At 40.1% G+C, this 27,717-nt stretch overlaps 2 protein-coding genes across 4 annotated transcripts in view; one reads left to right on the top strand and one right to left on the bottom strand.

Annotated features, from left to right (window-relative positions):
* COLEC10 (collectin subfamily member 10) overlaps window positions 1-27,717 on the bottom strand; it is a 407,385-nt gene that overhangs the window by 139,068 nt on the left and 240,600 nt on the right. The window contains exons 5-7 of one of the 3 annotated variants that reach the window (XM_072949642.1): window positions 13,626-13,747; window positions 12,191-12,329; window positions 5,047-5,133 (exon numbers count right to left, since the gene is read on the bottom strand). The gene's annotated coding sequence lies outside the window, so the exon portion shown is untranslated. Of the gene's footprint in view, window positions 1-5,046; window positions 5,134-12,190; window positions 12,330-13,625; window positions 13,748-24,708; window positions 24,787-27,717 lie in introns of all 3 variants that reach the window. The other 2 variants (XM_072949644.1, XM_072949643.1) reach the window with 2 other exon arrangements.
* TNFRSF11B (TNF receptor superfamily member 11b) lies at window positions 804-27,717 on the top strand. The gene is made up of 5 exons (XM_006211433.4): window positions 804-1,215; window positions 18,612-18,981; window positions 22,758-22,949; window positions 24,552-24,776; window positions 26,503-27,717. Exons 1-5 carry the CDS (start codon window positions 1,186-1,188, stop codon window positions 26,889-26,891), a joined length of 1,206 nt encoding a protein of 401 aa, XP_006211495.2. The 5' UTR covers window positions 804-1,185; the 3' UTR covers window positions 26,892-27,717.

Genomic DNA, 27,717 nt, shown 5'->3' with positions numbered 1-27,717 from the left:
TCGATTCTTCCCCTTTCTCTACTTGAACTCTGATGAAAAGCAGAAGTTGTCCTCCTCAGGAGCTACAGAATTGAACACTCGGCGCTAATGGGGAGGCTGGCTCTGCAGTGTCTTTTTCAGCATCTGTAAGGACAGAGTTCTAGTTGCAACCTGAGAATAAACTGGTGAACTGCAGGACCTCAGAATGGGACCACACTTTAGACGTGGTTGGGGCCAACTTCCAGACAAGCTGGTGGTGGGAGTCCGTGGGGAAGGCAAGAACCCCTCAGCAAAGCACCAAATTCCCACCAACAGCTTGGGGGCAGTGGGAAGACCTCGAAGAGGCAACTCCAGAATTTCAGTATGTAAGACACTAAGGGACCGATAACTCTTTGATGATGATGGTGCTGACGAAGAAAATAGCGGCCAAGGTATTTCCCAGCCTGCAAGGCTTTTCCTGCCCTGACTCTCTACCCCAGACAACAGTGACCTGTTAAACACACATAAGTTAAGAGAAGTTCCTTCTATGTGGTTTATGCAACTTTGTTGATTAATGATTGCAAACTCCCCTAACTGTGCGCTCTGAGACAATGTAGTGCACGAATAAGAACGCTTGTGTTCTGAGCTCCCAGAACCCGCTAGGAAGGGGGTCAGACAAAAGTGGGACACGGTGCCTGGAACACACTGCAGGCATCGCCCGGATCTTGGCTGCATCGGACGCTCAGGGTGGAGGAGCCCGGCACAGCGGCTACTCAGCGTGCGCCCGGCCCTCCCACCGCCGGTCGCGGCTGCCAGGAGGCAGGCCGCTGGCGGGAAGGGGCCAGGAAACCTCAGAGCCGCGCGGAGACAGCAGCCGCCTTGTTCCGCAGCCGGGTGGCTTTTTTTTTTCTCCCTCCCGGGGGCCAGACATCCCCGCCCCACCCCCTACTCCCACCTCTCCTGCCGCTTCTTTCCGCCCTGGCTCTGAAAGCGTTAACCCCGGAGTTTTTCGCACCCTCCCCCCGCGTCCCTGCTCCCGCCCAAGGTTCCTAAAAAAGAAAGGTGTAAACTTTGGTCCAGATAGGGAATGAATGATCAAAAGCCAAGCCGAAACTTCCTGTTGCCCGGACACTATATATAACGCGATGAGTGCACCGGCTGCGGAGTCGCACCGTAGCGCTCGCCCCGCCGCCGCCTCCGAGCGCCTGAGGTTTCCCGGGGACCACAATGAACAAGTGGCTGTGCTGCGCGCTCGTGGTAAGTCCCTGGCCGGCGACGCGGGCGCTGATGCCCGGGTGCCTGGGCAGGCTGCCTGCCTCCCGGTCTCCCCACCTCCCAGGGGACTGATGGGGACAAAGCTCAACTCGCTCCCTCTTCCAGCAGAGATCTGGGTCAGGTTGGAACAGATCTCTTTCCAAGCTGGTTGTGCTTCTCCTAGGGTGTCCTTTTACACTGGAAAGTTCCTGCTGGTTTTATGGGGAAGAGAGAAGAGCTCTGGACCTTTTTTATTTGAATGAGTATTACCCATTTTATTTATTGTCTTTCTTCATCTCAGATGATTCACTCCATCTTTACTTAGTTAACTTGGGCGTTATTATTATTAGCAATAAAGTGGTCCCTTATGATCAGAATAGAGTGGGAGATGTCAGCCTTCTTAAAACTATTATAATTAGAATAAAATTTGGATGCAGTGAATATGATATGATAGATCATTAGGCTCATTCCCCATTTAAGCAAATATTATGGAGAATTTTTAATAATTGGCACCAGAGAAAAGATCTCTGTCTGTCTGTCTCTCTCTCTCTCTCTCTCACATACACACACACTTTTTTACTGTGAAATGCAAAATTTAATAACATTTTATTATTAAAATGGGTTATTTCAGTTCTCAACTTCAATATAATGTGGAGAATATCGTGATAATGTTAATTATATTTTAAAATATATTTAAATAATTAAGGTTTAGCACTAAATAGGTTAAAAGTTATTTTTAACATACTATTTGGAAAAGAAAGGAATTTCTATAACTTGGCTCTTTTTTTTTAATTTAAATTCTAACCAATCAAATTAATAAGACTTGTATGTAGATTAGTCTATGATCAATGATTTACTTCCTTTATGTCACCAGAGTGTGGAGTACACTGAGATATGAATCAGACATTCATGAAAGGATAGGAAAATCCATATTTAAGCCACATGTATGTTTTTGAAAGTATTGCAGTAACTGCTTGAATTCCAATGTCCAACCCACAAATAGTGGGTGGGAGGCTAGGGAGTCTCCCAATCAGTTCTTGGGATACACAGACATAAGGAAATAAGTAAACAGCAACGTCACTTAAGAAGAGGTAGATTAACACGAGTCCACACTGAAGTATGCTAATCTTATGTACCACTACATATATGTTGTGTGTTTGCATATATCATTATTCCACCAATATGGAGAGAATGGAGAACTTTTTAAAACGTGAACCTTTATTAAAGCATGACACGTAGAGAGAATGACACAAATCATAAGTGCCTACTGAAGTTTCTCAAAGTGAACACTTGTGAGCCAGCACCCAGATCAAGCAACACTGCATTTCCAGCATCCCAGAAGCTTCCTGGGCTTCCTCCCTGTCATCACTATGGACAAGGCCTGAGAAATCAGTATTCTAACTCCTAATGCCATAGATGAGTTTTGCTTGTATTTGAACTTTATATAAATGAACTTTATGTAGTTTCTGTGTGTGTATGGCTACTTTCACTTATGGTTTTACCGTGATATCACCTCCACTGTTGGATGTACAAAAGCTCACACATTTTCACTGCTGTATAGTATTCCACTGTGTGGCTACACCACAATTGATCTACTTATTCTAGTTTTGGGCCAGAATAAATAGTTCTTCTATTAATATGGGCACATTTTTATTCTTCCTAGCCTTTTGTATTCTGTCAGAGATTTAATTAATAATAAACATATTATCAGTGGTTTTTAAATTTTGGAATTGCCATTATATATGTACCTAATAATAAGTATTCCTAAACAGACAAATGTTTTGATATGTGGCATGTATATGGATATAGATATGTATGTAGGTAATATATCACCTACTAATTGTAGATGATACAGCATTATCAAAAGAGAAAACTTTTATTGTGTCTTAAACACAGTGAATACTTTAAATAGGAAAATTTCCCTTTTCCTTTGTATATTTTCTGAGATTGACTTTATTTTATAAATGATTGGAAACGGACACTTAGTACTGACACATGAAGCATACAAATGCCCTTTTGTAATCATCAAGATGTAGTTCTAAGAAACGGAAGCACTACAGGTATTTGGTCCTTTGTACCAGGTATGCCACTGGGCACTAGGGACAGAATGGAAAACACAGACACTGTTTCTGTCCCCATGGATCACAGAGCCTAATGGAGAAGGCAGATATTGGATGTGTAATGAGAATAATAGAAAAAGAAGTACTAGGTGACTTGGTGATAGGAAAGATCCTGCCTTCCAGGATCTTATAAAGGAAGTTGCTGTGCAGTAGCTATGAGTTTGGTTTCTTTGGATGAAAATTCAAACACCAGGACCACTACTTGATAAAAGATTGTGGGCCAGTTACATCTCTCTTGAGTTTTAGTTTCCTCCTTTACAAAATAGAGATAATAAGATGCACACATGCAAGACAACCACATAAAGTTCCTGTCCCATAGTAACACCAGCTTATAGCCTCATGCTTACAGATAACTGCAGGACGACCTAGACCCAAGTGAATTATATAAACAAAGTGTTGATGGTGCTCAGAGGAGGGAAAGATGGCCACTGACTACTGCTTTGAAGGAGGACTAGAATGTTTCACTGTTGGAGATAAAAGCAAGGCATCCTGAATCTAAGAAGTGGAAGAAGGTAAAATTGTTTGGCCAAGTAGAATCTTAGATTCTTTCTGTAAGAGCAGAGAGCATGCTGGCAGGCAAGCAGTGAGGGGGTGGTGGTCATTAGGACTAATGCCGGAGTCCTGGGCTTTCTGGAATGCTCACTAATGCAGTTACAGACCGACTCTGCAAGGGGAGGCGGTCACATCTCCTAGTCATTTCTTTCATGTTGCCCAAGATGCCTCCTGATACCCTGGGAACATCCTGGTCTAGACTGAGTTTTTAACTGGTGGCTGAAACTGCCCATCATGGAGTGCCAGAACCACTTATTGGCCTTCTCAAAGCTAAGCTCTGAATTAATGTTATGTTCCTAGGACTTGGGGTAGGGGGCAGGGGTGAAGGAGTGGGAGGTCACAGATGGCTTTTTTTTCAGGACAACTGCCTGATATATCTGTCTTCCTGATTTTTTGTCATTTTGTTGTTGTTTATTTTGGTTTTCTCCCCTTCTCCCAGTGGTTGAGTGTATTTATCTAGCCTTCCTGTTTGTTTAATTTAAGAGAATCATCCCTCTGAAGTTTGCAGGAGAATCGTATATACACTCAGTCCAAAAGAGTCCTCAACTTCTGTCCTAGCAACCTTGCTGGCTTCTGTCACCCATCAACCATCCGCACAATTCCTAATTTCAATCTGGTCTTTAATTTCACTTCTTAGGTTAAAACCACAGTTGTCAAACTCCACTGGTAGGGGAAGAGAGCATTCTGTGCCAGATGCTTTATCCACTTAGTTCTAGAAGGAGAGCTGCGGCGGTGTCTGTCAAAGGGGCACCAACACACTCCAATGTTCTTGCTCTCCTAACCGCTAACTTGCCAGCTGGGTTTTGCTCTAAGTAACCCTCAGCCCCCCTGCCTGCATGTTCCCTTTTCCTAAAAGCTTTCTGTGAAAAGCACTATTTCCTTTTGCATCTCATTAGCCAGTAGCATTTCCTTTAGCCTGAGTTTTTTCTTTGCAGTCCAGAAAAAGAGGACTGGGAAGTATATTGCAGAGAAAGAGTCGTTGTAAAAAAAATTATGTTTGCATTACTCAGGCCTTGCCTGATGATGCCTGGCTGCCCCTGATGTTGCTACTACGGAGCCGAGATGCCTACATCATCAGTGCATTTGTGTGTGTGTGTGTGTGTGTGTGTGTGTGTGTGTGTGTGTGCGTGTGTGTGTGTGTGTGTGTGTGTGTGTGTCTTACCTGGTAGATGAGTAGTTCTCAATCAGATCAGACTTCTTCCATCCACTTTTAAAACACACGCTTTGCAACAACAACTCCCTTGCTCTCCTGAAATGAAATTTAAAGCACATATATTTTACCTACATATAGAATTTTAAAAAATCAATATACCAGCATAACTATACTAAAAAGGAGAAATAAAAGGAAAGTAATTTATAATAAAATAAGCTTCACTAGAAGACTTAATGAAGTGGTGATATGTTAGCATCTTTTTGTAGAATTGCCATGAACAGACCAAAAGGAACAAAGACAGGAGCACATGTGTCACACTGGTATTCAAAACCGTGATCAGTGTTGGCTTTGGTGTTGCGATTTTTTGAAATGGTACACAAATCTCGCTGAAGTTTTACACAAAACAAAGTACAATCCTCTATCAAATTTTATGTTGTAAATTCCTGGAAAATTCAATATGTATAAAAATCATGCAAAAATCACTATATATATATATATGTATGTATGTATATATAATGGAATTTGAATCCAGGTTCATATAATAACAGTTTTTTTTTGTTTTTTATTTTTATTTTTTTACTTAGAGCACTTATATTAGTCGTCCATAGGACATTTTAAAAGTGTGTGGGACATGTGATTATTCTTGATTATTTGGGACATCTAGCAGTTGTGACAACAGAAATCCCCCACAAATTTCCAGAACTTCTAGGGGATAGCACTACCCCTGTGGTCAACAAAATATGAGCTCTTTGCAAACACAGGTTTTCATCTGATTCATATTTATAGCCCCCAGGTCTCCGCCGTGCCTGACACTAAATTTGTGTTTGCTGAGTCAAAGGAGCTACGGTGAGATGTGCTAGGATGTTTGTATAATCTACCATTGGTTTCCATGGATACGCCAACAGAATTGAGCTCACTGTCAGAGATTTAACATTCTAACATGAGCTTTGATCTCTTTTAAAAATATAACACCCTACCCACCTGACCAATATTTTAAATATTCCTTTGTCCCTTTCTACTATGAAGGTACGTAGCAATACCTTCATAAGGGTCCCTTCTTAAGAGAGTGAAAAAATGAGCCAGATTTATAATACTGACCCTTGCAGGTGCTACCTAACATCAGGTGAACCCCCTTCCTGACCTTCCCATCAAGTGTCCATTTTTGGTTTAATAAATTTGATACATTCATAAAATAGACCAAGAGAGATGTCAAACAGGCATCTGGATTTAGAAAAAGTTCAGAGCGAAGGAGAAATTTGGACTGAAGATTAAAAACTCTAGGTCATCAGCATAAGAATGGGTTTTTAAAGCTATAGGGACAGATGATTTCACAGGGCAAGAGAGGAGGGGAGGAAGCAGCCCCAGAGGGCATTTCTGATGCTGATAGGTAAACAAAATGCAGATACGAACAGTAATAGCAGCCATGTTTAGAAAAGAAAACAAAAATCAGATCAAACTTAGCAACCCACAAGAGCAGGAACTAGTCAATCGGAAATCCTAGCAACATCTGTAAACTATCTGTGCAAGAAGAAAGAGGGAGGTATAGCCAACTTGAAATACACACGGTATTTTTATGTGACATGTAATTAGTTTTTGGAACTCACTACCACAGAATATTTATTTTGGGGTAACTAGCATAGAAAGTCTAAAAAAAGAATTCTTTTAGACAGTTGTAAGGGATAAGAATAGTGTTACAACACATTAGGTAAGAAGCTGCGTGGTACCCGCTCCCTCTCGCTTTTACCTGGCCTCTCTAAATGAATGTTCCCGAGGCCAGAACAGTCTACAGACACACTAAAATGGTTCCTGCCAGCTCCAAGGTGACATAACTTCCCAGGTGCTTGGGTAGCTCTTTTTTCACCCCAGTTTCTCAGAAGCACCTGAATCAGCCGGACCATAAATGGACAGAGGATGAAGGAGGAAAGGAAATGTTCTTTCTGAAGCCCTTCTAAAAAAAGTCATGTGCTCCTAAAAGCCCTGATTTATTACTTTCTTAGTGGAATTTTTAAAAAATTCATCTCTTTAGTCTTATAGGTTTAATACTGTGAAAACTTTGTTTAATTTTCTTTGAAGCATCTTCTATAAAACTAAAAAAGAGTCGCCTTAGGATTTTCACTTCAATTTAGTCTGCACCTTGGAAGCATTTTCTGTGAGAGCCTCTTAAATAATCAACTATAAAAATAGACAAATAGGTGTCAAGATGAATTTAGATTTAAAACAAGACAGTAATTCATCTCAGCTTTGTGACTGCCTTTGGTAAATTCAATTTTCTTCTCCGATCTTTGATCCCCAAATCTCCCTTGTCATGTAATGTTACTTTCTTATTCAAAAAAGAAACCCTATTTACTTTATTCTTGGAAAAATATGGGTATCAAGACCCTATTCTTTAGAAAGTTTCCCCACCCCACCATCAATTGGCACCACCACCACCAACAACAAAAAGTAATTTAGGATTTCAGTTATGGGGCATAGTGACAATAAGACCTCTCTCTGCAAGGGAGACAAGCAGACAAGAGACAAGGGATCTTATTTCTCCATTTTGCCCTAGGCTCTGAGGTCCAGTCAGTGACTTCACTTCTCCTACTTTGCTCATTTCTAAATTAGGGGTGTTGGACCAGGTGCTATTTGGCAGGTCTGCTTTAGTTTTAAGCTTTTGTCATCAAAATGAATTAAACCTTTTGATTATATATCACTTAATATTCCAAACATACAAAAATCAAATGGACTTATTTATCTATGAAAAAATATACTAACGAAATTAAAAAATACATATTCTGTTGCCATTGTCAACGTTTCTTCTGCCCAGTTACTTTCACTGATAGGAAATTCTGTTCAAGTCAGTGAGATCACAAGAGGAAGCAGCTTTTGAACTGTTACCTACTTTTAAGTGGTAAGACTTCTGTGTTTTAGGATCCCAGGTTATTCTTTTAAACGAAAAACTATTTTTTCATTCTGAAACAAGCCCTTTTTGTCTTTAGCTAGGATTCACAGAAGTCGTTAATGTGTGTATTTTTCATATTCTATTTAGTTAGAAGCCAGTTCAAGACATTCCCTCAGGACTTACTAAAGAGGTATAATTATGGTCACCAGTAATCTTCTTAGACTCCTTGAGCAGAATTTTGAATTCGCATTCACAAGGAAGTACTTGACGACTGCATACTGCTCTTTGGAATAAATGTCAAACCTTCAGGTGGAATAAGTATGACCATGTGTAGGCTAGCATGACCATTAAATACGCCACTGGGGTACTACCCGGGCTGAAAGAACCCTCTGATCCCACACTCTGTTTCCTGTCTTTTCTTTTAATATCCAGTAAAAAGGGGAAAATTTAACTAGACTGTGCTAAAATAAAGGTCAACTAGAAAGTATAAGGGCTGTCTATCGAACAAAGACGTAGTTGTTAGCGCTGTTTGTAAGTGTCCTCCATTCTCCTCCCTTCCAGAAACATGGTAAGACTGTACTTCCCAGCCCCCTTTGGCGAGGGAGGGAGGGGTGAGGTTGGGGGGTGTGAATAGTTCTGATAATGACTTGGGAGTTGAAATGATCTAAGTCACTTCCAAATTAGAACATCTAATCACCTGTATATGACCCCCAACATTTGTTTCTCTTTCCCTCTTTCACAGCCATCCAGCCATGTCCCAGACATTAATTTCTATTTCATCCTAAGTCCTGGGCACAGGGCAATGACAACAGCCTTCATTTGCACAAAAATCCTCTGATGCAGAGATTGGTATCTATTCTATGGACAAGGAAACTGAAGTTCAGAGAAGTTAAGTCACTTTCTCTAAGGTGACCTAGCTGAGAAGGTTTTTCTGTCCTATGGGAGCTTCCATCTAGCAGCTGAGTTCACTGAAAAACATTCATAAAGCAGAGCAAAGCCTCTGGGTTCCCTCAACTGGAGCTCTCTTCTCTGCGGGGGTTAAGGATGTCCCAGGATGGAGCTCAGAGTCACATCCTTGGGCAAAGTGATTCCAATGTATTTTTTCACCCTTTTTTAGCTCCTCCTTCAGCTGGAGGGGGTCCTGGCCTCCTTACTAGACTTGAGTTCTAAGTCCAGATCCCTTAGGATTTAGAGCACGAGGCAAACACTTTATATATTAATTCCTTATTAGAAAGTGCAATCCTAGGGAAGCGGGAGTGAGCAAAAGAAGAGTAAGCCAAAGAGGAAGGACAGCGAATTCGAGGGGCTGCATTACTGAGAAGCTGCTGCTCGTGTAAAGTGTGACTGACTGCTCAGTCTCACAGGACTGTCTTCCAGAGAGGCTGTGTGAGAGCGGCTGCGTTTCAGGACAGGACAGAGAAAAGGATTTACTCACCAGGATAGATGACTGATAGATAGATAGATAGACAGAGGATGGCATGGATGGATGGATGGATGGATGGACCAATGGACAAAAGACAGATCTTACTGAAGTTTACGTTGTGTCACAGGTGATCATTTATATGCCTGTCTCCCTGGTAACGCCACAGGTCCCCAGAGGAAAGAGTCAGTTGTTAAAGGCTTAGATTCAGAAAGGATTAGATTCAAATCCCAGCTCAGATGTGTACTAGCTCTGTGATTTTTGATCAGTCACTCAACTTCTCTGAGACTCAGTTTCTTCATCTATAAAATGGGGATCCTACTGTCACCTCAGTGGTGGCTGGAGGGGATGGATAACAATAGCCAATGAAGAAAGGGCTCAGTATAGAATGGACCATGTAATAATATTATAATAAATGTGCTATTTTTATTTATCATACCACCCAGAGCTTCCAGTACGATGTTTCCCATGTTGTAGGCACACAGTAAATGTCTACATGTTCAACTCACACCCTATTTTAGTCCATTTCCATTTCTACTTTCTATTCCATTTCATAACCACCATGGCTGATCTTTTCTAACTTTCTCTCACCAGCTGCCCTTAACCATATATTGGATTAATTGGGCTTCAGTCTAGATCATTAGCAACTAAATTGATTCATAAGGCAATGTGAGCAATGTATTATTTTCAAGGAAAGGCACTATAGAAGTAAAACTGATGTTAAAAAAATGGCAACATACTAAAATGTATTGCCAATTCTGAGCCCAAACTGCCAGGGACTGTAGCTGGAAAAGTTTGAGGTAGTGATGTGGGCCCTGTGCTCGTGAAGAGGGCCTGAAGGGGCACAATTATAAGAGAAACTGCGACCAGCCCTGCTGTTGAGTTGAAATTTTGAGAACTGATGTTATATCTTAAATCTGGTGATGAACAGAAGTCCGAGAGAAAAAAATACTCAGCTCTGAGAGCCAAAATATAAGAGATTTCTATGTATCTCCTTTGGAGAGTTTGAAGGTTTACCTGCATTACAAGTTCTTTTTTCTCAGCAATGTTCTCCTTTATGCGTTAATCAATCAAATGTTAATTGTCTGTAGAATTCCTCTGAAGCAGCAAAAAACATCATAAATAAACCTGTTCTGGTGTTTTTGGTTGATTCTAAACAAAAAGTACTGCTAATTATTTTTAAAAGCCTCCAAACAACTAAAAGAAACTTCTTGAAAGGAACTAAAAAAACCACATTTAAAATTAACTTTCACCTGGAGACAGTTCTTCAGCCCCAAGGGAAGCAAAAGTGTAAAATCTGGCCCAGGGATTCATCTAATAAATCATAATTGCTTGTGTTTCCTTTTCCCTGTTTACTTAGTGAAAGCTGTTGGCAGCAAACCAGTTCCTAATAGATGAACAGATTTTATGCATTTGCTCTGCTTACCTGGAGACCTGATCCTGGCTATTGTGGAAATTATTAAGCAGTGGCAGAGCTTCAGGTGGGAACCTGGCAGCAGCAGATAAACCTCTCAGATGATCTATCTGCTTTTTTCACACGTTTACTTTTAAAAGGGAAACTAAATACAAACAGAACCGTGCATGCAAAATGCCAAGCAAAATGAAAGCTGCTTTAAAAAAAAAAATCTTCCTTTAGGCAAATTCTGTCATCACCATCACTTTACAGATGAGAAAAATGCAGACGTTGAGGTTGTCCTTGAAAATTTATCCTTTACCTGGTGGGTATTTATCTGCGTCTACAGCATTACGTGTAATCCTAATTACACATCGGAGGTATTCAATTTATCTATCAAATTGAATAAAAGAAAATTAAATATATTGAATACCTGCTAGGTATAAGACACCATACACCGTGCTAACCATCTAAGGTGTATGGAAACAAATACTTTTCTAGGGCCCTCTAAGCTAATCTGTAGAGCTGAAATACTTCACTTAGACCAAGAAAGTTATACAGGTTGGAAAGATACTGAAACTGATCTTAAAAACATGTCACAGATGCTTTTTTTGGGAAATGATTAAGAATAGTATAGATAATCAACTCGTGGCACATTTTAGGTGTGTTACTTCCTACTGAACAAGAAACTTCAAAGTGTCTCCAAAAATGAGTCTTTCCCCCCATTTCCCACCTCCTGTGCAATTAGCATATGTGAGGACTGACACTTGTCTGGAACCGTATGCCTTACCAAGTTTACTTGTGTCCGTTTACTTACTTGAAATACAGCAATGGGACAGGAATTCGCACTTCAGAGGTAAGATACTGACCAAGGGTTACTGGTTGAACTGAGTCTGGAACCCTGGTACGCAGGTTCCCAGCTGAACGTGCTCCTGTTAATTCACACAGATCTAATGGCCATGCTGTGCACTTATTAGAACTTATTATTCATTATCCACTTACTGTTCCTCTCGAAACTTCCCGGGATAGTCCTACTTTTTTTAACCTTCTCCTTTTCATCCCATCTTGCAAATGTGTGTAAGTCCCACAGGTTAACATTTAATCTTTTTTGCTGGTATACAATACCCTTGGTTAATGCCATCCTACCTCTCTGCTTCTAGAGCCATTTACATGCTTGCCACCCTGAAATCTGTGTCTTCAGCTATATTTCTGTCTTGAATACCCAATACATGTATCTACTTGTCCACTAGACATCACCCCTTGTGTCCCATAGTTGGAAGATGTTCCAAACTAAATTCACCGTCTTCCTCCCTTCATGTTTCCTCCTCCTGCTGTCAGTACTTAATGGCAACACCACATACCGAGTAATCAGAATTCATGGGCGCGTTCTTCACTTGCTCTTTCTAGTACCAGCCTCCCCCTGCGATCGGCTAACGTCGTAGCTATCCCTTCTCCTTACCATTGTCTGATTTCGGCCTCTTATCATTTCTGACCTGTCGAGTCTCTTCTTGGTCTTCTTTCTCCTCTCTTCTACCTCCGACTGTTTTGCAGTGATTTAGGAGTATTTTACATCAGGCTGGGCTTTTGGATGAATATGCCTACAAAACAGGAGCATTAACTTACTCAACACTATCGCTTAGCAATATTTCCAGAGCCTAGTAATTTTTTCAATAAATGTTTGCTGATTGAATGAATACATAAATTATTGGAGGAAAAAGGGAAGAAGTTACTTCACTCTAAGACTATAGAAAATCAAATAAGCTAATCTTCATAGGAAAAGAATTTTTTGTTTGTTTGTTTTTTAAATAAGATATGTACTTTACACTACAAGAGATCTTTAGGAAATTCACCACGATATATATCCTGAATGTTTCCTTTGTTGGCTAAGATGAACTATAAAATGGCATGGTTTCCAAACTGACCAGAAGTTTAGCTAACTCTGGATAGTCCTCAAATAGTTCTCTGCGGCGAAGATCATGACGAGGGATCACAAAAGGAACTCCCAAACCAAGTAGTTATTTCAAGCTTTGCGTGGGCACCTTTTAATGAATTTTCCATAAACGGAAACCCACTGGGTCACTCATGGTTCTGCATACCAGAGAGTAAGCCCAGTAGTATGGGATTGGCTGCATTGCATCATTCAAAAATAACCTCGCTGGAGGAAGTGTACTCTTCTTGTGTCCTTTAAGAAGCAGCATACACGGGTTGACTGCTGTAGTCCAATCACTTGTCATCTGAGAAATTTCCATCTCAGTACCTCTGGACACTAGTTGGCACAAAGAAATAAAAACTGTCACTTCGTCTGGACTTGGGGAAGGCTTTGGTTCATCTCACTTTCATGATCTCCTGTCTCTATGCTCTGGAGGCTTACTTTTGGACTATGCATGGAGGCTATAACGTAAGTGAGAGCATTTGGTAAATGTTAAAGGATTTGGCCAAAAATCATATTCAATGGCACATGCTCTGGGTTTTAATTCTGCCTCCACTGGTTACTGTGACCTACGATGGTTAGTCATTCTAAGGCTCATTTTTGTAGCTGGTCGAGGCTTAACGATGATAATGGTAATGCATCCTAAAGTAGGTACAAACCAGAATATTATCAAGATTATGTTTCAGTCCACTGCCTGGCCCAGAGTAGAGATTAAACGTGCACATGTTAGAATGGAATAGACATCCTATCTTCACCCTGCCCATGTTTGCTTCCGGTACCTACCACCGCCGTATCACTCTACTTCTTAAATATGAGGACTTTTCATTAGAAATTTTATGTTTGGGACTAAGAGTTATGTGATTAATTGAAAAAATCAGTTAAAGCATTTAATAATAAAATTATCTATGCCTGTATCTTAAATATTTTATTTTGACTCAAAACATTTAAATAAGCATTCATTCACCTGTGTTTTGAGAGATAGCCAAGGCTCTTCTTGGAATCTGTGTTAGCGGACTGGAGTCCCATGCTGTCTTTCTTACAAAACCCTTATCTATAATGTACTGGCCGTCCACTTCAGTTTTGGAACTGAAAGACATTTATGAAACAAATTGACTACATAATCCTTCCAGATGTTTTCTCCTTTTTGTTCTTATAGTTGTTTCAGTGACTCCAGATTCTATGGCAGGATTTTTTTGTTTTGTTTTTCATTTTTTCTTGCCTCATTTTTATCAAGTCATCCCCTAACCATTCAATTTACTTTTCATAGGAAAATAATTTTTTCACACCCATCTTTACTGGTTTACATAATAGTTAATTGAGTCACCTAACTATAATTGCAATGGCAGCATATACAGATACATGTATACAATGAGCATCAACAAATTCAGCAGCAAACATACAAGTGACTTTTGCTAAGCGTGCATCTCCACTGGTGAATACAGACAGGAGACAGCATGCTAAAGGAAAAGGCATGGCTGAGAATTTAAGGTGCCAGGGCATCCACCAGTTTTATGGAGAGAATGGAAGGGGTGGGTGAATCTGAAAACTGGATACTGGTAAGAGAGTTCTACACTATAGGCATACCTCAGAGATATCCTGAGTTCTATTCCAGACCATTACAATAGAGCAAGTCATATGAAATTTTTGGTTTCCCAGGGCATATAAAAGTTGTGTTTACAGTATAACATAGTCTATTAAGTGTGCAATAGCATTATGTCTACAAAACAATGTCTATCCCTTAATTAAAAAGTACTTTATTATCCAATAATGCTGTCATCAGAGCCTTCAGCAAGTCACAATCTTTTTGCAATAATAAATTAAAGATCATTGGTCACAGATCACCACAACAAATAGAATAATAATGAAAAAGTCTGAAATATTGCAAGAATTACCTAAATGTGACACAGAGACACGAAGTGAGTAATGATGCTGGTAAAATGGCACTGACAGATGCTCAACACAGGTTGCCACAAACCTTCAGCTGTTAAAAAACACACCTCTGCGAAGCACAATCAAGTGAAGCAGAGTACAACAAAGTATGTTTGTACGAAGGGGTTTTACAAATAAAACAGGGTGGAATAAGAAGTAGGAGGGGGCTAGAGCAAACCATTTATTTCCAAGTTCAGTGGTTACTGAACCCGGCAATATTATTATAGTGGCAGCATATCAAAATAGTGGAGCTAGAAAATGCTTTGGAGAACAACTAATTCAAACCACTCATCACCTTCACCCACTACCATCACCTGCTGATATTTGATAGGTGAGGAAAGATGGATGGGTTTGAAATAGAATATTCTTTAACACTGCCCAACATAAAAAAAAAAAAAAGGAAGGTGAAGAGAAGGACAAAGCTATTAGAGATGGAGCCTTAAGTTAAGTGTCTTTTCAAGAAAAGAGGCATGGCAGTGGGGAAGGGGTGGCTTCAGCAAGGATTCTGGGCTGGTGGGAAATACTAGGTTAGAGAACTCTGGGATTCCCTTCAAGGATTAGGTCTACACCGAAGGATCAATAGATAGGGAATGGGAAGAGAAAATGAAAAAATGGTGAGAAAATTCCATTTACTTTTTCTTTGAAAAAGTCAAGCATAAAACACCCCCAAACAGAGTGGCCTCTTTTATCGGCAGGACTTTATGCTTCTGCAGAGACACTCTCGCACGCGTCCTGGCTTTTCATGAGTATCTGCTCAGCAGTGGTTATGCATTTCACACAAAAAAAATACTTTTGAACTCTTCTTAGGCTTTAAATATTACTGGCTGGCAAAGGAGAGAGAGAGCCAATGTTATGATGATCTGTCCTCCTTTGGCATCTGTTTTCATTGCTTTTCCAGGAAATGCAGAAGCAAGTGAGTGACAGGACAGAGATGAAGAGATGTATTAATTTTGCCCATCCTCTGTCCAGTAACTGGTTCCAGAAATTCTGTGAGGGAATTGGGGCTAACCAGAAACGGAGACATAAGCATCCAATTTTGGCCACACAGCGTTCTGTTTTTTTACCAAAGTGGAAGATTTTCAAGTAAAACACAAAGGCCCAATAGAACTTGCTGAAAACAAGTCTGCAGTTTCTTAAGGCCCTCCAATTTTTAAAAATATATATGATAATTCCTTGTGGTGGCCTAGGAGAAATGACCTTCACTAATATAATTGCTTTCTAATCCTTAAGTCAACCTGATTTATTGTTTTTTTTTTTTTCTCTGTGGATTCCTTTCACCTCAGCTTCCCTGTATTTTGAAGAAATGGCAACTAATTTCCAAAGCATGGTTTCAGGAAACCAACAGTGTCATGTCCAACTGCCTAGAAAAATACAAATTGCATCAGTATTCTTGGTCAGATCTTCTATTTGTGTGGCTGCTTCTAGTGAGGAACATAAGCCCCGTCTGTAGGGTTTTCCCATCTCATCCTCATCACTTCTTGGTAGGAGAGAAAAGGGTCAGCTGGTAAGTAAGTGAGCCGTGTTGGTGCAGGGGAGGGGGAGTGTGATGGGAAGTCAGGCAGGAGGAAGCCCCAGGACCGCTAGCCCTCCCAGGATGGGGCTCACTCAGCAGTAGTGAGCAAAACAAAGGCATCACTCTGGACCTCTGAGCCAGGCTTCTTGGAAGAACAGAACCCTCAAAAGTAGCTTTTCAGGAAATCGAAAGTGAACATTAGGAGAAAAAGGCATTTATCCTTGCTTTCACGTGTCTTTGCAAGTGACATCAGGAAAACTTCATTCCCTAACATTGAAGATTTTAGAAATACTGGAGCTGACCCCACACAAGGGGCCTTGGAAGATATAATAGGATATAGTCAAGTGATCAAGATCAAGCGACAATGTCACTTCATCTTGCTTCATTTCCTTCAAAACACTGATCATTATTTGTGATTATGTATCTCTTCACTTCTCTGCTCTCTGCCTTCTCACTAGCCTGTGAGCAGCTCGAAAGCAAAGAGGGTCTTTGTCTTCTGTGTCACCGTAGGCTACGTGCTTCTATAACACTTGGTACACAGTGGCTGCTCAGTATCTAGGTGTTGAATGAATAGATTCCATCTCTTTCTGAAAGATCCAGACCAAACCAGAGCTTTCACCCACTACTGGTCCATTTCTTTCTCCTAATGTTGACCCACTTTCTCTGAGCCAGTAACAAGCCCCAGGGAAATTCAAGAACATACATTCCCCAGAAACCCTCGGGTTATGAGGTTGTCTTGAAAAGACCACAGAAGCAGCCCTGATTTTGCCCCGTATTCTACTTTTTGTTGGTTAAGAGTCCTTGACATCACAGCCCTCTGAAAATTGTTCTCAGTTAAAGGGTCCACGGCCCTTGTTGAGATGTTTTATTCTTTTCCTCTGGTTAATCAGTTCATATTAGGTCCGGACAGCCCTGAGGCTTGTCATGTCCGAATAGAAGTGAATGCAGTTACTTATTCAAATGCCCAAATGCTTATGAAAAAGGCCATTCTTCACCTTTGTCTCTCCTAATTCAAAAGGGAGTTCTGTCTCCCAAGCTTGGCACATCTTTTCTTGGGTCAAAGGGTTTCTGTGAGATTTCCTGAGTTCTGCAAAGCAGAGCTTGGAAAAAATAATTGTGTTTGGACTGCCACTTCCCCAAAGCCTGAAAATAGTCAGGGTTGATCCCTGTACCCAAAACAAACAGTAAAAACCAAGCAAACCACCCCTACACACAAGCAGCGCTGATTCTTCTAATTAGTGTGAGGAACCTCTTCAACGTTCCCTTGAAGACCTTTTGAGATCTGGAATACAAGACAGAATGCCCATCTGGAGCTGCCCTCCCAAGGAGCACTCTTGCCCGCAAAATCTTTCTCTCCGCACAGACCTCTTCCGCCATTGTAGAAGGGAACTTCTGAAACCCTGCCTGCTCCCTGAAGTTTTTCCCAGTTAACCTGAAGAGAGGTGGTCATTTAATTTTCTAGACATCATTCACCTCAATGAGACTCAAGACTGTGCCATATGATGTTCTGGAGGAAATGTCAGTCTTAAAATTCTAGGAATTTTCCAGTAGATTATAAACTTCACAAAGACAAAGATCGTATCTTATTCACTAGCATACTCCTGGTATATTTCCGGTAGGCATTCAGTGCATATCTGTTGCATGAATAAGTGAATGATCAGAATGACTGTAATTGCCAACTCTTTACTTCACATTACATCATAGAATGGGAACATTAAAGAGAGATTATCTAATCCTAAATATGGCTACCTGTGATCACCCCATTTAAAGATTGTAATCTCTCCACCTTCCCCTCTGTATTTCTAATCTCTTTGACTTGCTCATTTTCTACATTTACCTTCTAATATATAATTTATGTGTAGTTTGTTATTTATTTTCTTGCTCCTCCAGTTGGATTGTAAACTCCTCAAGAGCAGAGTTTATTGACTATTTGATTCACTCCTGTATCCCAACTGCCTAGAACAGAGCCTGGCACAAAATAAGGGCTCAATAACTATCAACTATCATCAAGTGAATCAATGAAGGAATATTTATTGAGTATGAACTCCACACCTGGGAATCAGAAATGTTTAGGGATGTAAATCCCAGGAATCTACACTGTCATCAAGGAATCTAGGTGACTCTGGTATAGCTGTTCTGAGAATCACCAGTCCGCCCAACTCACTAATCTAGCAACAATCCTAAAGCCCAGGGAGATGAAGTGTCGCTCAGGGCACATGGGTTATTTAGTGGTGCATCTAAGTGTAATCATTTCTGTTCTGATGAGTTTCCACTCCAGCCATCTGTGAGCTGGATTTACAGTCTTGCTGCCGTCAACATCTTTGTCTTTGAGATTTAGCTACTTAGAAGAATGATGGCTTCTGAATTTATTTTCTGTGGTTGTAGCTCAGTTAGCAGGAAGGACATAAGGCTTCAGGTGGTAAAGGACTTTTTGAGGTTAATGCTTTTGCACAGTATAATCACCCCATTTCCATGCTAACATGCCACAATTTCCCTTTCTTCTTCTAGTTCCTGGACCTCTCCATTAAATGGACCACCGAGGAAACCTTTCCTCCAAAGTACCTTCATTATGACCCAGAAACCTCTCGGCAGCTGATGTGTGACAAATGTCCTCCCGGCACCTTCCTAAAACAGCACTGCACAGCAAGGCGGAAGACTGTATGTGCCCCTTGTCCTGACCACCACTACACAGACAGATGGCACACCAGTGACGAGTGTCTGTACTGCAGCCCAGTGTGCAAGGAATTGCAGTACGTCAAGCAGGAATGCAATCGTACCCATAACCGCGTGTGCGAATGCGTGGAGGGGCGCTACCTGGAGCTAGAGTTCTGCCTGAAGCACAGGAGCTGTCCCCCTGGGTTTGGAGTGCTACAAGTTGGTACGTATCAGCTTCCAACATGCAGCCAAATTAATTAGCATCCTATAAAGTCAGGTAGTAGGGAAAGTCTAAGGGAACACGTTTGTCTTGATGACATTACAGGACAGAAAACTGCAAAGGTAGTGGAACCTGCTGGGTATATACTATGTGTCTGGATTGCTGCCAAAGAACCATTCCGCAGAGGAACACTTTGCCCCACGGGGCAATTTAGTGACAAATCTCAAATGCAGCAGATCGCTCTCTAATGAGACGCATGATGGACTGCTCTTGTTTAAAGGGACACACTCTGAGTTGCACTGTTTATAGTTGATCTACACCTCGCACTTTCGCTTCGGCATGGACAGCTTCAAACTGCAGTGCTTTTTGACAAACATCAGAAATGTTAATTGATACCAAGAGAGTAATTATGCTGATATTAATGAGGCTCTGGAGTGCTAACAATGACTAGTTTATAATTAATTATGTAAAAAATGAGAATGGCTAGGGGAAATGCAGTTCATGATTAAAAATGAAGCTAGTTTTTCCTTTGGCAAGGGACTTGAGTGACTGGGAGGATAAAGACGACAAAGCAGCCTCTCTTAACGAACTTACTCTTTATCTTAGACAAAACAGATTGTCAAGCCAAGAGTAAGTACTTGTCTACAAAAAAAAAATACTTTCCCCTTTTGCATTTTGAACAACATAGGTTAAGGCCAGTGTGCACTGAATCTTTTAAAGCTGCTGCAACCCACACTTTTTTTTTTTTTTCAAACTACATTCACGAAGCTTCAGTGTGGTCTGCACCTTCTCCTGGCATGGGGAAAATTAAGAGTATTCACTCACTTTTCTGGAGGAAGCAGCAGTCAGTATAGGTTCCAATTACCCAGTGTGAAGCCATGTTTCTCAGTCTCAGCATTACTAACATTTTTGGGCTGGATAATTCTTTCTGTGGGCAGCTGTCCTGTGCATTGCAGAGTGGTTAGTAGCATTCGTGGTCTTCAGCCGCTAGATACTAAGAGCAGTCCTCCCCCAGCTGTGACAACCAAAAATGTCTCTAGACATTGTCAAATGTCCCCTGGACAGCACAGTCACCCTTGGTTGACAACCACTGGCTTGGAGGGTGCTAATTATTTGTAACTTTTTAAACTTTCAGCAGTTGTGATATAGAACCTAAATTACTATAAAAATTTTTGGGTTTAAAGGCATACAAAGGAAACATATTCAAAAATTAAAACCTACTAAGTTGAGAATTTTATAAATTTAATCACAGAAGGTGCAAATTGCATGACAGTCTCTTAAAATGCCTCTAGTATGAGTGTTTGAGGGACAAATCAGTGACACTTCCTAGCTTTTATTGGATGATACTTTGGGACTCAAAAGCTAAGCCAAGTTGTAGGGGAGGAAAGCCCATCCAACAAAAGCAAATCTACTTAATTCAATTCAGTAAGTTGTATATACACACAAATTAATTAAGCAGGAACTATGCAGCTCAGAAACTACAAAGTTTTGAAAAATAATGGAAATAGTAAGGATTTTTCTCACATAAGCATGAAACTCTGTACAATGAAGTCAGCAGGCAGACTGAAGACTTGGGACAAAGGTACACAGTTACTGATTTACTTACCTCTCTGTCCTCAAAAACCTACAGAGTAGTTCCTCATGGAAAAGAAGAGGCTTCCAGTCTAAAGAGAAGGCAAGATTCTGCAGTGGTATTCTAGGAAGTATTTAGTAATCATTCCTCTTTGTTGTTTTGAAGTTAGGTTGTCTCCTCTCCCTATTTCACAGGGGCCTTTGAACAACACGGGTTTGAACTGCGCAGGTCCTCTCATATGCAAAGTTTTTCCAGTAGCAAATACTGCAGTATTACACAGTCCCGGTTGACTGAATCTGTGAATAGGGAACCCTGGATACAGAGGGCTGGCTGTAAAGTTAGAGTGTGATTTTCCTTTGCACAAGTGTTGGTGTCTCTAACCCACCACCGTTCACGGATCGACTGCACTTACTTCGTTCTGTTAATCCTGTAATTCTTTGTAATTGTTTATGGCCAGCACGGTAAATTCTCAACTGAAAAGCAGAACTCCTCTGGCTGCTGCACTTCACATTTTACCTGCCAGATTATACCTTTTATGTTTCTGCTGATATTAATGAGGCAAAATCATTTACTTAGATGGATGCATCTTTTCTTATAAGAAATCCTATCAATCATAAAAGACGGAAGTCCTGTTCAGAGAGGCCATTATGTAAAGCCTCCAAATATATTAAGAAACTTTCCTTGAATAATTCTTGGATTCCTCTTGTTAAAGAGCTTTAAAGTCTCAAATACCTGAAAAGAATACCTTGTACGTATGACTTTCTCATTGGGATGCAGAAGACCCAAGCCGTCAATGTGTATGTGAAGAATGATAAGAGTCTTCTTAATGCAATTGGCAAAGGAAGCCTTAGATCCAGATGTCCAAGACCATTTATTTCCAGAATATTAGCAATGAAAGAATACCACAGAATCTCTGTCTAAACATCTCTGCTTATGATATTGTAGAATTTGGTATGGAGTTGGATCCCATTTAAGGAGAGGAGTGTAAAGTGGTTCCTAAGATGATGTCACTGCATCCCTGGAAATGGCATTTAACATATGAAGGTTCCATGCGTGGTTCCCTCTTCTCTTTTTTTCTGCCAACAGTGTCATTTTTACTGGTCAGTGCATCATCAATCCCTTTAGAAAAGAAAGAAGTCAGAGAAGAAACTAAAATCAACCCATTGTGCTTTTTTTTTTTCCTTCTGGTTTTGGTAAAGGAGACAATAAGATGGCAGGTTGAAAATTTTAATAAATGAAGTTCATTAACTTTCTGTAGCTTTCATTTGTCCCTTTCGTGTTTGGCATCTTGCATAAGCCAGAATTGGCCTGTGGAGGCTACATCTGTTCAACTAGCTTACACTAGATGGAGGCATTTTCATATGCAAATACACTGTAACGTATGATCTATCCATGCATAGAGTCAAGGGTCTGAAGATGTTTATTTTTAATAGCATTTTTAGTTGTTGACTAGTTCAAGTTTTCCTGCCAAAGATTTCTCCACATTTACCAAGCATCTTTCCACCATGAAATAAAATGCCCTCACAGTCACCCTTCCCTGAAATTTTAATGACTGTGTTCTTTTAAAATGCAACCATTTAAGCAAACAGTATATTATCTTCCATTTACCAGGGAACTGCAGGCTTACACTTTTGAGTCCACAGCCAACTTTATTGCCACCTTCAAAAGTTTATTATAATGTTGTAAATTTTTACTTCTCAAGGTTAGCATGCTTATGAGTTGCTGCGCAATTAGGATTCAGGAAAGAAAGAACTTCAGCAGGTGATTGGAATTTAACGATGCAGCATTCAATGGGTACTGATTTCGAAGAATATTATAGCAGTTACGCGGCTGTTATTGTGAGGATTTCCCAGAAGTAAGTGTGTGGAGAACACGGTTGACAACAAGATCCCACTGACACTTCAGCACAGGCAGGACTAATTGAACAGCCTTCTCTTCATTCCTTTTCCTCTCACATTGTGTGCTTTGTAGGTAACAGCAAAATAAATTTGTGGTTGGATTACAAGGAGGGGAGACTGCCCAAGGGGCTGACTGTAGAAGTTTTGTTCTATCTAATGAAGTGAAAAATGAAAATGCCTGAAGTTTCCTGCAACATAATAGGAGCAGTAAAAACCAAGTGAAAAGTCTTTCCAAAACTCTGTTAAGATGGTATCGGCTGCGAAAGTATTTGAAAGGAATTCGCTAAATGGCTTGGTATTTTCTTTAGGAACCCCGGAGCGAGATACAGTTTGCAAAAGATGTCCAGATGGGTTCTTCTCGAATGAGACATCATCTAAAGCACCCTGTAGAAAACACACAAATTGCAGTGCCTTGGGGCTCCTTCTAATTCAGAAAGGAAATGCAGTGCATGATAATATATGTTCTGGAAACAGTGAATCGACTCACAAATGCGGAATAGGTAATTATATTTCAAAATATCAGTCTTTGTACCACCTCTGAGTTGAACACAAGACTTTCCAGCCCTTCTTGGTCAAACTTGTATTTTCCCTTTCTTGGATTTTAACCAACTAAGACTGTTCTCTGTACATCACTGCTAAAGCCACAACTCAACATCTTTCAAAAAGTCCCCAGCTTCTCAGTCATGCTCCAGACTCTGACACTTTGTCCCTTCCACACTTGAATCGAATCTTACCTATGGAGAAAGGGGTGGAGTAGTAATTATGTTTAAGGCCAAATCATCAGAGTCCAAATTGCAGAATATTTCAAGTTAAGCATTTTTATCCCTTTTAAGAGTATCTGTATTATTAGCCAAAGTAAAAACTGGCAAAGAAGCAGCACAGTGACAAAAACTGATGACAATCAGAAATACGAAACTGGCTTTGTTCCTGTCATACTATTAAGTTCTAAGTTCCTGTGCTCGTCTTAACCTCTTTACTCAGGAAAGGTCACTAGCTCCAGGTCAGGGAGCTATCTGAATGCGCTCCGTGTAGGTGATGGCACTAATCAGATTGGCGTCCTCACCTGCTACCAGACTAATCTCAGACCTTCTGCCAAGGACTCATCACACCAAGGAAGACCGGCCTTTTAGCATTTTACCAGCTTGACTCTCCCCAAATATCTTTTTGTGCAACACAGAAGTATCTGAAAGATAAGAATGTGGGCTGAGAGATTTAAGATTCAAACCCAGTTCCAACATTTTTTCACTTGTGTAGTCAAAATCTTAGACTAAGTCATTCAGCCTTTCTGCTTTCTTATTAAACAATGGAATGAGGGAAGGGAGAGTAAGAGGAGTGACCTCTAACGTTGGCATTCTCTCTACTTTAATTCATTTTAAGTTTTATTTCTGTCATTCACTGAGCACTTACTATAGGCCAGGTACCTTCGCTATACGGGCTTTTAATCTTTACAAAAACACTGTGAAGGCTGTTCAGGTTAACATATGAACTTGAATGACAGAGCCAGGATTCAAACCCAGACCTGATATACCGACCTCACCCAGACATTCAGGTCATTGTACCTCTTTTCCAAATGACATGTTCTTGTGTTTGTTTTCTAACTTTATGTATGCTTACACATCTGTAAACATCCTTGCTCCCAAAGGTAAACTATGTGTCTGTGTGCAGAAAATAATATCCCATTTCAGATTACTTTTCAAGCTCCCTCAAAAACACTCATCTTGAAGTAACCTGCAGACACTAGTTTAACCTTTAATAAGTATTTAGTAATTATATTAAAATACGTTAATATATACATTAAATCAGAGAATTTTTGCTGTAAGTTATTTATAGCAATATTATATTCTTAGTACACATTTGTTAAACTCTCCCCTACAAAGTGCTCTAAAAGAACACGAGGAAGGACATAAACCCAGTTGGACTGGCAATCTGTCACTAAGGCCAGGCAACAGAAGGTTGACTTTACTCAGACTTCGCATCTTAGCATGCTGTATGTTGGAAAACTCAACTGTATTGGTGATGATTATTATTATCATTATTATTATCCATTAGACTTCCAAGAATCCAACTGTTGAGTAAATCTTGATCTTCCCACCTTCCTTTAGATGTGACCCTGTGTGAGGAGGCATTCTTCAGGTTTGCCGTCCCTACAAAGCTTACCCCTAACTGGCTCAGTGTCCTGGTAGACAATTTGCCTGGCACCAAAGTAAATGCAGAGAGCGTGGAGAGGATAAAACGAAGACACAGCTCCCAAGAACAAACCTTCCAGCTGCTGAAGTTATGGAAGCACCAAAACAAAGACCAAGATGTGGTCAAGAAGATCATCCAAGGTATGGTGCCCTGAAATAAACAAAGAAATGAAAACACGTGTTTCTCATAAAACAGAAACAAGACTGTCTGTTCAGTTGAGTGGATGCCTCCCTTTGGGAAGTGTTGTTGGACTGAAAAAGTTTTCACTAAGTGACAGTGGAGACGTTATTCCTTGAACAGCCATACAAGGTTTTATTCTCACCTCCTCAACACCCCAATTTCTTATTAAAGGGCCCCTCTAAAAGGAGAGACAATGCATTTCAAATGCAGGACTGGACCTCAGGAAATCTGACTCCGGACCCCTCGGCAGTTTTTTCAGAGTCCCCTCTGGCCTGTCTAGAAGTTCTTTAACCACTTTGGCTTTAACATTTCATTTCTACCAAGAAACTGTGTTGTATTTATTTGGTAATTCTCTCCAGAGAGTCTCTAAGTGTCTTACAGATATCCTCTCATTAATCTTCACAATGCAGCCTATTTTAAAATTACCATTTTAATAGCATGTGTTGTGAGAATAAATGAGATATAGTCTACAAAGTGAGCTTAAAGCTAGTAGAAAGCAAGCACTCTCATGTTTTAGAGTGTTATAAAGAATCTCCTTTAGGAACTCTGTGTGTGTGTGTGTGTGTGTGTGTGTGTATTATGATGGGAGAGAATCCAGAGGGGAAAAGTAAGTTTCATCCAGTGTGGGCTATAAGCTTTAGGATACACAGGAGAAAAAGTACTGACTTCAATTAGCTTTGGGAGGACATCCTGGAAAAAACAAGGGAGAGTTTTCATAATGCAGACAGTCAACGAGAAATCCACCCTGCTCTTCTTGTGTAGTTAAATGAGTAAGGCGTCCCACACGGCCCTGAAACGTCCAATATCTGAAACTTGGCAACAGATTTTAGGAGACTAACATCTTTGACAGCTGAATGCTTTCACTTGTGCTAAAGAGTAAACTTTTCTTTTGTTTTTGGCAAACAAAATGTATTCTTTGAAAGTATAATTAGCCCTGAAGCAAAAAAGAAAGGAAGTAGCGAATCAGAGACTTGGAATCAGAAGGGGCAGAATTCCCTATTTTATAAATGAGGACATTTCAGCGAAGAAAGATGAACTGACTTGCCTTAGGGCGCACAGACACTAAATGACTCATGTCATCAAGAGAAACGTTATTTACTCCCTCTTAGGTTTATGTCCTAGCTCATTCCTGAACTATTCTCTAGGCCGTGGGTATCCTACTGTTCCTTGGCCTCATATTATTGGGTTTTCAGATCTCTTCCTATGGTGGTAATCCTTTGGTGCTATTTATTAAAGACCATTTGAAGCACATAATTCTTCAAATGGCATATATATCAGGTATCACGTAATGAAAGCTTATATTACAAAGTAGCTGACTTTGTGTTTTTTTCTGAAAGGTAATGCTTTTAATTACTCCAAATTTTCTTAGAAAACTGAGAGCAATGTGTCTATAATTTTCTACTGTCATTTTCCAAATTTGGGCTTTTTACAAAGTTGTGTTAGATGCCTAGACTATAGAAAGCATGCTACCTATTATAACACAAAATATTTAACTTAGTTATTAGAAATAAGTAGCATCACTTAAGCTCCCCCTCCCCTCCCACCCCCCCACCCCCCAAAAAGAAAGGAGAAGATCCTTAAAATAAATGTATGACATTCTGGGGAAACCACTTTTGCCTCAGGTTCGTTTCATGGTGACTTTAGATAGATTATGTGAATGTCTCTTTGGGCTTTTGCTTTGTGCAGACATCAACCTCTGTGAAAACAGTGTGCAGAAGCACCTTGGGCACATGAACCTCACCTTCGAGCAGCTTCGAAGCTTGATGGAAAGCTTGCCGGGGAAGAAAGTCTCGACAGAAGACATTGAGAAAACAATGAAGACGTGCAAATCAAGCGAGCAGATCCTGAAGCTGCTCAGCCTGTGGAGAAGTAAAAATGGCGACCAAGACACCCGCAAGGGCCTGATGCACGCCCTGAAGCACTTGAAGACGCATCACTTCCCCAAAACTGTCATTCAGAGTCTGAAGAAGACCATCAGGTTCCTTCACAGCTTCACCATGTACAGATTATATCAGAAGCTATTTTTAGAAATGATAGGGAATCAGGTCCAATCAGTAAAGATAAGCTGCTTATAACCGGAAATGGTCATTGGGCTGTTTCCTCATCATGGACCAGATTGAATGAATGAGTAAACTGTTTCTCAGGCACTTGAGGGGGGTACAATGACTTCTTTCTCATCACCAAGGACTAGATTTGGCCACAGGGCCCGAAAGGAAACTATGGTGTGGAGAAAGAACTAACTAACATCTCCCCCAAAAGTTTAATAAAACCCAAACAGTTTATCCAACTGACAAATCTGGTCCAGAATCTACTGACTATATTTTCCTTTGTTACTGCTTGCAGTAATTCAACTGGAAATAAGAAACTAGATTCCATTGTGCCTTACTAAATATGGGAATGTCTAATTTAAATAGCATTGAGATTTCAGCTATACTAGAGGCTTTTATTAGAAAGCCATTTTTTTTCTGTAAAAGTTACTAATATCTGTAACACTATTATAGTATTTGCTATTTATATTCACTCATATATAAGGTTTGTACATATTACCATCCTGAAGGAAAATTGTAAGACTTAATTTTAGAAAGAAAAATATATATTCTGTTTATTATTATGACAAATGAAAGAGATAAAATATATTTTTTAACAGAACATTTGTAGCATTTCCTAATAGGTACTGCCATTTTTCCTGTGTAGAGTATTTTTGTAATATACTTTTACCTGTATAAGCTGTAATATCATTTTGTAGAAAATGCATTATTTAGTCAATTGTTTAATGTTGGAAAGTGTATGAAATATAAATTATCTGAATATTAGATGCTCTGAGAAATTGAATGTACCTTATTTAAAAGATTTTATGTTTTTACTATATAAACAACATCATTAAAGTTTTCAAATTATTTT

This window comes from Vicugna pacos, chromosome 25 (assembly GCF_048564905.1).
Source record: "Vicugna pacos chromosome 25, VicPac4, whole genome shotgun sequence".
NCBI lineage: Eukaryota > Metazoa > Chordata > Mammalia > Artiodactyla > Camelidae > Vicugna > Vicugna pacos.
This window is presented reverse-complemented; position numbering and strand designations above follow the sequence as displayed.

Coding starts and splice junctions, on each gene's coding strand:
- TNFRSF11B (XM_006211433.4), top strand. CDS start 1,186: ATGAACAAGTGGCTGTGCTGCGCGCTCGTG. Junction 1,216..18,611: donor GGCTGTGCTGCGCGCTCGTG/GTAAGTCCCTGG, acceptor TTCTTCTTCTAG/TTCCTGGACCTCTCCATTAA. Junction 22,950..24,551: donor GACTCACAAATGCGGAATAG/GTAATTATATTT, acceptor ACCTTCCTTTAG/ATGTGACCCTGTGTGAGGAG.